This window comes from Lolium rigidum, chromosome 6 (assembly GCF_022539505.1).
Source record: "Lolium rigidum isolate FL_2022 chromosome 6, APGP_CSIRO_Lrig_0.1, whole genome shotgun sequence".
Classification (NCBI taxonomy): domain Eukaryota; kingdom Viridiplantae; phylum Streptophyta; class Magnoliopsida; order Poales; family Poaceae; genus Lolium; species Lolium rigidum.
The window spans coordinates 10,268,631-10,279,546 of NC_061513.1; the positions used below are offsets into that span (position 1 = coordinate 10,268,631).

The 10,916-nt window shown below is 43.7% G+C and overlaps 1 protein-coding gene across 1 annotated transcript; it reads left to right on the plus strand.

Moving 5' to 3' along the window:
* Positions 1 to 4,424: 4,424 nt before the first annotated feature.
* On the plus strand, positions 4,425 to 6,573 carry LOC124660467 (vacuolar fusion protein MON1 homolog). The gene is made up of 7 exons (XM_047198281.1): positions 4,425 to 4,511; positions 4,699 to 4,763; positions 4,880 to 5,137; positions 5,216 to 5,307; positions 6,144 to 6,208; positions 6,297 to 6,388; positions 6,479 to 6,573. Exons 1-7 carry the CDS (start codon positions 4,476 to 4,478, stop codon positions 6,507 to 6,509), a joined length of 639 nt encoding a protein of 212 aa, XP_047054237.1. The 5' UTR covers positions 4,425 to 4,475; the 3' UTR covers positions 6,510 to 6,573.
* Positions 6,574 to 10,916: the final 4,343 nt, after the last annotated feature.

Here is a 10,916-nt window from a genome sequence, read left to right on the forward strand (position 1 = left end):
GGGTGGGGCGGAGGAGGGATTAGGGTTCCGCCCTGACTCGCCCGCGGGGACGAGCCAGGAGCGGGGCGGAGTCCCTTCCGAAGCGGTACGCCAGGGATTAGGGTAAGCTCAATCACAGAAAAAAAAAACTGAATGTACCAAAAGGAACGACACTGATAAGTGATAATTGTTAATTGTTGCTTTTTCTTAGTTCAGAAACTGAAAGTTGTTGCTACGAGGTTCAAAAAAGTGTTCAGAACTTCGAAACGTATATGTTACAAGTACACTTGGAGTCTTGGACTACTCTCCCTCTATTCCTTCTTTTATGGCACCTCTTTTTTATGATTTAATTTAGACGTCGAATTGACTACTAATATTGTAGGAATGGATAATGCCACGCGGGGTGGGGTCTTGACTCTTGACTAGTCCCGCCAAATGCATGACAAAGAAATTGGGATCAATGCATACTCAGGGAAGATCGATGCTCTGAGTTTTTACCATGCTAAAAAAATTAAGATAAAGAGAAGGCAAAAGACAAAGTCAAAGAGAGGCCTAAGACAATGGAGACCCAAAGAAAGAAGAGGCCTGACACAAACATTGCTAACTGTTTGGAGTGATGTAGAGGGGAATAAGAAAATTCATTTAGCCTACTGGCCTTCTATATGTCAGAAAAAAGAGTTTGGGGGTTTATGCATTCCTAACCTCGAAGATCTAAATATTTGCCTTTTAGGATCATGGGTTAAACGGTATATTCGAGCAGAAGGGAGTTTGTGGAGAAAAGTAGTAGATGCCAAATATAATACTAGGAATCCAAACATTCTTTGTTGCTAGGATGCCCACCCCTCAGGGTGATGCTGGCAACAACTGTTAAATTTGGGTATAAATGGCATGTAGGAAATGGCAAATCCATTCGTTTCTAGGAAGATACATGGTTTGGAAATATTCCTTTAGCAACCTAGTTCTTTGATATTTACTTTATATTTAATCAACAAACTAAAACCATTGCTGAGTTGTGGGATGGTAATCAACTTAGATGCACTTTTAGAAGAACCTTCTCTTCTAACTTGATGATTCACTAGCAAGAGGTTCTATCCATTGCTGGATCAATTGTCTTATCAGACCAGGAGGGTCAAATGATCTGGATGTATGAATTCAATGGGGTTTATTCATCAAAATCTTTGTATTCTATAATCAGTTTTAGAGGTGTTAAACCTATTTACTTGCCTGCTGTCTAGAAGTTGAAAATTCATCCTAGGATTCAAAATTTTATTTGGTTACTTTCTTAGAATAAAATCATGACCAGGGACAACTTGAGACGCAGAGGTATCCCAAAACCTTTAGAATGTAGCTTATGTACTGAAAAAGAATCTGTGACACACTTGTTCTTTGATTGCATTGTATCTAAATTCCTTTGGAATGATGTACACATGATCTTCGATATTATGATCACTGACTATCTAGGCATTGCTTCCAAATGGTTATGTGAGTCTAGATTTATGCAATTCAATGTTATTTCATCTGCTATCTGCTGCCGTTTGGAGCATATGGAACAATATGAACTCTATTGTGTTTAGCAGAAAACTTGGTTAAATATCAAGCAAGTGTGGCATCTAACCCTGAGCTACTTAATGGATTGGAAAGTGACTTCAAGGATCGGGAATGGGTGCTCGTGGATCAATTGAAACACTTGCTGATAAGGAAGCTAAATATGTCGATGAAGTTGGAGCCAGATTGAGTTGCCAATCCTTCGGGTGGATTTCTTCCTGGAAGCCGTCTGCATCACTAGCATCGCACGAGGGAGAGCTACTCTTGCTTACCTCTAGGAACATCCTGAAGACGATGCCGTGCATGTGGTGGTGGGCTGATCCCTCGCGGCTTCTCCAAGGACATGATCTAGGTGGTAGCTGTCGAAGTATCAGAGTTGCCTTTTATCTGTAATAGTTCTGAGTTTATCTGGTGTACCAAAACTAGATTTTGGTGATGTACAACCTTAGCAAGGGCTCTTGGTTTGTGAGTGATGGCTTGCTCTCCTTGATGGCCGTTTTGCTTCTCCTTTTAGTTTCATCTTAGCTTTTGGTTTGTAAAACGCTATGGTTTCTAAAAATAAACTGGCGCACCTTGAAAGATGGAAGAGGGAGCTATGATTACCAACATAACATATCACTATTGACCCATCCTCTCCTGACTAGGTGAACTATGTTCACTAATGTACCTGCACACTTACCACTAGCTATGGGTAACCTTTATATTTTACCAACCTGCTCAAGCTAGTAAAAGGAGCCCGACCCTGAGGCATTAACTCCATTCACCCTCACTTGAATCAAAACAAAACAAGGGCATCATAGCTCCAAGAACCATTTATTGAGCTCTACCCTTAAGTTCAAGATGTCTCGCACGATTTGGACCACCATTGTGGCAGAGAAGTTTGGAATTAGCCTCAATGAGTCTTTTTAGGACTTGAGTAAACGACCAAGCCTTCCTCATAAATTTTCTACATAGGACCGGGCACGTCAGGATCCATCGAGTCAACTGAACCTAATATGAAAATATCGACACACACGTAGTAAGACTCACTCGTTGCAACAATGTTGCCAACGAAACCCCAACAAATACTATGTGAGATATTGTCATGAAATACATTCAAAAAAACTATTGACTACAAGTCCAATAATATATTATTGAAAATGTTGTTTATTTACTGTCAAAAGGAAGGAAATCATTTTTCTCTCTCTGTAGTCTCAAAAGGACAGTTGCCGCTGCCGACCCTCTACATGGCCCACCAGTCAGCTGCACGCGAGGGACTTACCACTACCAGAAGTCACTTATTTGCAGAGTGGAAAAAATACACACTAGTGGAGAACAGGCCTTTCGTCCCAAGCCCCTGGGAGAAACAGTCCCGGTTTTGAACCAAACCGGGTCCAATGAGGGGTACTGGTCCCGGTTTATCGTGGAAACCCTTTGGTCTCGGTCCGTTTGGGGTCTTTAGTCCCGGTTCGTAATACCAACCGGGACTAAAGGGGGGCCTCTGGGGCAAAAGCCTTTAGTCCCGGTTTGTATTACCAACCGGGACTAAAGGATTTTTGGGTTTTTTTTGGCTCCCCACGCACCTCCACCCCCTCCCCCGTGGATCGCCTTTTTTAACACTGTAAAATAGAAAATAAAATGATAGAAAATTCAAAAAAATAAAATGTTTCCAGATTCTTGTATGTTATGCAACCTACTATTAGGAAAAATTAACAAATTTGAATTTTCACTTTTTTTTGCAAAAAAGGTTAGAAAAATGGTAAAATTGCATTAACTTTTGCATACGACATCGAAAAAAACGTATAATATATCAAAATCATCGTGGGAAAAAGTTACATCCGAATTCACCGGGATTAACCCGGTTAGCCAATTTTTAGATTCTCAAAATTCCAAATGAAAATATGAAAGCAGGAAGATTTTAGTTTTTGCCAGAAATTCAGGATTTTTTATTTTTTTATTTTTTAAATTAATAATTTCATCATGCATAAAGATTACTATTAATTAACCATAAAGTTAGCCAATTTTTTTAGATTTTCAAAGTTTGGCAAAAAAATTATTAAAAAATTTAATATTAAAGAACGATTATAATACAAATTAAAAAATTAATATTTATAAAAAAATAAAATTATAATAAAATTATCACAACATGTTATTACGTCATTAGTTTTGTTTATTAAATTAATTATTTGGAATTCGAACAATAAATAAGTGTGACATCGACCAACATGTTAATAGGATTGATGTGATACTATTATCACAACATGTGCGCGAAGCACTTGGAAGTGGGATGGGAAAGGAACTTGGAAGTTAAGCGTGCTAGTGCTGGAGTAGTGGGATGATGGGTGACCGAGCGGGAAGTTGGACCGCGGGTAAGTAATTTGACTAGAGATTATAAGCGTAGTTAGAGATTAAGTGTAGTTAGAGACTAAACTAGTTAAATAACTGAAGTACTAGAAATTCTGAAAAAAAAAGAAAAACAAGTAGGAGCGAAAAATAATTGGACATAACAAAATGGATTAAAAAATTAACAAATAACCTCCAGTCCCGGTTCGTACCATGAACCGTGACCAAAGGTCGTCCACCTCGAACGCCCTCGCCGCACCACGTGGCGGGGGCTTTGGGCCCGGTGCAACTTTAAACCGGGACTAAAAGGGGGACCCTTTAGTCCCGCCTTGTTGGTCCCGGTTTGCAAACCGGGACTGAAGACCCAAACAAACCGGGCCTATAGCCCCGTTATCCACTAGTGACACTGAAAAGCCTAAAACACACCGAAAGCCTCCCTAAATTTTGTGGGCGGCTTCTCCAGGAAGCTGGGGGGAGGGCAGCTTTTCGGAGAAGCCGCCAAAAGAACTGAGCCCTATGTTCTCTGAGATGAAAAGCCTTGGTCTAGAACCACTCTTCTTAAAGTTTTATTTGTTTATTGCAGGACTTCGGAGTCTTTCTCACCCATTTGCTTGCCAAGATACAATTCTATGGCCTTCCTATATGCTTACGTTCATTTCTTTGATGTGAGTAAAATATGTGCATGCAAACTCAATTCAGCATTTCGACAATATCTTCGTTATGAGCATCATGATATGCATGTCTGACGGTCCTGATGGAAACTGAAGTTTTGTATGCAGTATCAGTCAAATTAACTTCTTTATTTAGCATTGGGAAATTCTATCAGATTAACTGATCTTTTCTCCATGGCAGGAAAACACATACGTGACTCTTCTTACTCCGAGATCAGATGCCTTTTATGACTTAAAAGATTCAAGGTGAGCTTTACAATAAAATGTCCAAGACATGCTTTAAATATTACAAGATGCTGAGTGTGTTCTTCCTAACGCATATATGGAACTGAGACAATTATTCTTGTGTGAACAATGTGTAGGGCCCGCATTCAGGATGTTCTATTGAAATCGAATGTCCTTCTTGAAGTCCAAAGGTCTTTGCATGAGAATGTACTGCGTGTCGAAGATGTCCCAATGGAACTTTCTTCTCAACCTACATCTCCGCCTGCACAGTCTTCTGAAATGGCAATTGGTGGACCAGCTGGACTTTGGCATTTTATATACAAAAGTGTCAATCTTGACCAGTATGTATCGTCCGAGTTTGCGTTGCCCATAAGGAGTCCAAAGGAACAGAAGAGGTATTGTATATTGATGACCATACAGTATTTATTTCTGTATTAGTGAACTATCTTTGAGACAAAACCTGTTGTTTACAGATTGTACAAGGCTTATCAAAAGTTCTATGCTTCAATGCATGATAAGGCAACTGGCCCCCACAGGACTCAATTCAGACGAGATGAAGATTATGGTGAGTTGCCCACGGGTAGCAGCGCTCAACGACTCATTTGTCGTGTTCTAAAAAACATTGACATATGAAATAGTTTTAGTCAGTTCCCTCTGTGAGCTATTATGATTATTTAGTTTTTTTTGTGTAGCTTTTTATGCATAGAATCTCTCATAGCCAATTAACCTCTAATAAATGCTGTTGGGATATCGATATGTTCTCATAAAAGTGTGAAAAAAGACTACAAAAACTATGAATTAACAGAAAGATACAAATATATTATTTGAATATTTGATTAAGTTGCACATGTGTTCACCCAAATATGTGATATAGATTGCACTATGCCACTACAGTTGAACGGGAAACCATTTTAACTTCTTATTCTGCTTGCTGTATGAGTCCTAGACCAACATAGCTTATCCAAATGACATAATTGTGGGATATCAACTTCTGCAAGCATACAGAACACCGTTCTGAAACAATGCAGATTGTGCCTCTATCTGTTTGTATGACAGGATTTTAAATGTCAGTGTATACGGTAATATTTTTTGTCGTGCTTCTCTTTTGTTCATTACCGTGAAACTAGTTTGTGTAAACACCTAAAAGGACTGAGGTAGAGAACTACAACTATCAGAGAAATAGTAGTAATATCATCCATCCTGTTCATGTGCCCATGTGTATGCAAACTACTAGCTGTTATGATACACCAGATAAGTCACTCGCTGCAGTAGTGGTTCTGTGGCATTAGTGTGCTACTAGGACTGCCCTCGTTATTAGGTTCTTGAATTTGCTAGCTTTAGGGTCATGATATTCATGAATGTGATAAGTTTACTATTTACATAATTGCCCTTCCGTTGCAGTGTTATTTTGCTGGATAACCCAAGATTTTGAGCTGTATGCGGCCTTTCACCCACTGGCTGACAAGGTTGGTGTCTTGCTACCTGCTACATTCAGTTTAGGGATGGGATTAATGCACCCAGTAAATCTTACTTTGGGTACATGTATTTTTGCAGACACAAGCTATCAAGACATGCAATCGCGTATGCCAATGGATCAGGGATGTAGAAAACAAAGTGTTCGTATATGGAGAAAGCACCCTTGCCTGGTGATACTTTGATGTAAATTCATATACGTACTCTATTGTTATCTTCTATCGAGTTTTTTCATGATTTATGTACTCATTATACCGACACAGGCAATACCATCACTGTTGGGGAGATATGTGAGGCTTTAGGTTTGTCTCTGTAACATTCTCGCAATACTTATATTCATGATCATGGTTCAGGACAATTTCAAGCCTTTAATTTTTTTTCTTTCTCTTTGTATCTCGTTGCTGTGGTTGGAGCCATTTCTCGTTCCTTTATATGCCCGGCCGGAACTGGAAGCATGTACATTGAATACAGAGTATTCAGTTTGAAATGAAAATCACAGAAAATTAGGTGACATTTGCTTGTGTTGAGAACGTCGGTAATAGCAGTCACCTCAGCTAGTCTGAAAGCACACCAGTTTACAATAGCATCAACGGTAGAGAATGTAACCTTACAATAGCACCAGCAAACAGAAAACATTGAGGACGGATGTGAGAAGCTAATGGGTTGACCATGGCGAACCCATCGAAGCTCCAGAGCCTGAGGGTGCTGATATCATGGCGTTGGTCAGCGCTTGCACCTGCGGCGGGTTGCGCCACCTCGGCAGCGGCCCTGCCACCATCAGGTTCTGCAGCAGAGGCCCGGCCTCCATCACCGCTTGCACAAGGCGACCCCTCGGCGGCAGCGGCCTCTTGGCCGCCAGCAGGTCAAGCTGCGCCGCCACTGCACCTCTCCTATTCACCATGGCCGCAGCGTGACCCACAGAGGATGGCTGGGCTGAGTGGGAATTACCGAGGGCAACCGGCATCTTGGTCGCCAGCTGCGCCGGTGCTGCAGCGCTTGGATGCTCGTTGATGGCTGCAGCTTGAGGCACCATGGATGGCACGACCAAGGCCGAGCCCACCGGGGATGATGACGCCAGAGGGCTCCGGCCTGAGTCGATGCTGCTTGACATCGCGGCTTCCAGCTCACGGGCGAGCAGTAGCTGGTGCTGCTCTCGGACCAGGTCGCGCTCCTGGGCCGAGCGGCGGATGAGGTCGGCCAGCGCTTTCATGTTCTGCTCCTTGTGGCGCTCCTCCTCCCTAGCCGCCTGCAGCTCCGCCGTCGCCGCGGCTAGCCTCTGCTTCACCTCCTCCACGCTCTGCCATGGCACAACAACACATGAAGCAAAAAAGAAAAAAAGTTGAAGAAAGTGGAGAAGATGAACTAACTTGGCAGAGACGAAAATAACCAGGCGCAACGCATGCATGACCTGAGAGAGAAAACCAAGGAGGAGTAGGACGGGCTTGCCCGCTAGCTGCAAAGGAAGTGAACCAACGGAGCGCGTGCGTTCATGTAACCCGTATGGAGAACGCAGGTGCGAAAGAAACAAGACGGTGGTGAACAATAACCTGGTAAGAATGGAGATCCTGCGGCGGAGGCGGCGGCCAAAGGGAGGCGAGAGATGCGTCCATGGTGATTGAGAAGTCTCCAAACCCCAGCGGCAGCGGTTCCATCGCCATTGCTCGTCTGCTCTGCTCTTCTCCCTTAACCTGTGATGACGATCTGCGGTAGGGTGTTGCGTCGTGGCCAAGGAGTAGATAGATAGATGGCCAAGGGAAAAGCTTAGCACGGTGCTGGCGGGCAGAGAGATATATGCTGCCGAGCCAAAGGTAAATGCACAGGGATTTCCTTCCTTGTTTCCAAGTTTCCAAGTTTCCGTCTAATATATGCGTGAAAAAAGGGAATGTAAATATATATGGAATGTGCAATAATACACCTACCATTTGTGCAGCCGATTGATAGAGGAGGATGAGGCTGGCGTGCATGCATTGCATATATCCCAATTCATTTGCACGCGGAAATTAAAGAAGGGAAGATGCTGGTAGGGGAGGAGCTGATCTCTTTCCCTCTTTCTTTTCCCTTTCATGTCTCCTTGTCCTTGGGCCCCATATAAAAAAAAACATGTCTCCTTAGGCCCTCACCTCAGTCTCCAAGGGCATATGACTAGTCTCCAAGGGCATATGACTGGTAGCCCACATCAAATGAAAACAGGCTCCAGGGGAAAAAAAAAGATGGATTCGATTGGTTGCCTGGTCCACGCCCCGTTGTGGTGCGCTTCAAATCACTTTTATATATAAAAATAATATGTATGTTGATGAGGTGATTTCATTGTGACTATTGCTTAGAGTTTTGTTTGCTATAATTTTCAATTTCGTGTTCATGTTTAAAGCGTTTTTACCCAATTTTGTTAAATTCATTGCACTCGGTCCATAGTTTTAAATTTGTGGAGTAGCTTCACCTCTCCGTTTCACACTACTCTCGCATTGTAAGTTTTTGTTTTGATGGTATAGTAAGGTGTTCATTTGTGTTTTGTGCCTCTACTATAAAACTGAAGGCGTTCATGTGCATTTGCTTTTGTGTCTCACATCAACCTTTGTCATGTTTCTCGTGTCCCACGGCCTCCCGGCCTGCTCCCGGAGGTGCAGACCATTGAGGTGTTCGTGGCCGTGTGTCTATCTTCATATTGATCCACTCGCTGCGCCAACAACGCTCACTATGCATATGTGGTCACCGCAGACCCGCACAACCTTGAGCACCTCCTCAAGATCAAGTTCGAGAACTTCCCCAGGGCCCCCTACATCCGAGAGACTGTGCGCGACCTCCTCGTCGACAACATCTTGGGCGCCACAATGGGAACGAAATGGAACCACAATGCAGGGCGCGCGTACATGGCACATTCATACATGCTGGCCTGTGGCGGACCCACATGTCAAACTCATGCACGAGGCTGGGCCTGCGTGCGTTCGTCGTTTGACTGCGCGCGCCTGCCTACGTGCAACGACATGGCCACGTACTCTGTTGTTCGACTTGTTTCGCGTGAATTATGCGTCGATCCATGCATGGACAGGACACGCAGATTTGGGCGCCGCACTGGATATGCATGTCGGCTCACGATCGTGTCTGAAACAAACAGCAAACTTGCTGCTACTAGCATCGTGTCCGCACTGTGCACGTACGTGCGTACAATTATTATGTTGAAAAAAAATTCACGCACGTACTGTACCACACAGCTAGCCAGCCGCAGCGCAGGTGTGCACACGTTCTGCACTAGTCCACCCCGCCGGCCGGCAGTCGGTAGATCAATCACACAAAAAAAAAACTGAATGTACCAAAAGGAACGACACTGATAAGTGATAATTGTTGCTTTTTCTTAGTTCCTCAACTGAAAGTTATTGCTACGAGGTTCAGAAAAATGTTCAGAAGTTTCAAATGTATATGTTACAAGTACTCTGGTTAATACTTGGGAGTTTTGGACTACTAAGACAGTCAAAGAGAGGCCCAAGACAATATGGCTCCAAAGAAAGAAGAAGCCAAAGAGAAAAGTGGCGCGCCTTGAAAGATGAAGAGGGAGCTATGATTACCAACATATCACTATGGACTCATCCTCTCCCGATTAGCTAGGTGAACTATGTTTACCAATGTATCCTCATATTTATCACTAGCTACAAGTAACCTTTATATTTTACCAACCTGCTCAAGCCAGTAAAAGGAGCACGACCCAGAGGCATGAACTTCATTCACCCTCACTTGAATCAAAACAAAACGAGGGCATCATAGCTCCAAGAACCATTCGTTAAGCTATACCCTTAAGTTCTAGATGTCTCGCACGACTTGGACCACCATTGTGGAAGAGACGAAGTTTGGAGTTGGCTTCAAGGAGTCTTCATGTTTGGACTTGGACTCGAGTAAATGACCAATCCTTTATCATAGGTTTTCTACATAAGACCACGCCGGACTCCGTCGAGGAACTTAATTTGAAATATCGACACAGATGTAGTAAGACTCATTGCAACAATGTTGACAAGGACACCCCAACAAATAATGTAAGATATTGCCATAAAAACATTCAAAAAAACTATTGAGTATAAGTCCAATGAAATGTCGTTTATTTTCTTCTCAAAAGGAAATCATTTTTCCTTTAGTCTCAAAAGGAAAGGATGCATGCCGCTGCCGACGCTCTGCAAGGCCCACCAGTCAGCTGCACGCGAGGGACGTACACTACCCGAAATCACTTATTTGCAGAGTGGGCAAAATACACGGAAAGCCTAAAACAGACTAGAGATATGTATACACAAAAACACGCACATACACACTGGATATGTGCGAGACCGCGTGTCTCATACAGTCATACTACAAACAACAAACTGGCTAGCTTCCCGTCGGCGCTGTGAGAAGCTCCACACCGGAGCCTGACGGCGCCGATATCATGGCGTTGGTCAGCGAGACTTGCACCGGCGGCGGGTTGCGCCAGCGCGGCAGCGGCCCTGCCACGAGCAGGTTCTGCAGCAGAGGCCCAGTCTCCATCACCGCCTGCAGCAGCCGCCCCTTGTGCGGCAAAGGCCTCTGGGCCGACAGCAGCTCAAGCTGCCCCGCCGCTGCCGCCGCAGCAGCAGCGCTCGCATTCTCCACAGAGGATGGCTTGAACAAGGCTGAGGGGCGGTCGACAACTGCTGCTTCGGGAGAGCTTGGCAGCTTGAACAAGGTGGAACGATCGTCGCCCGC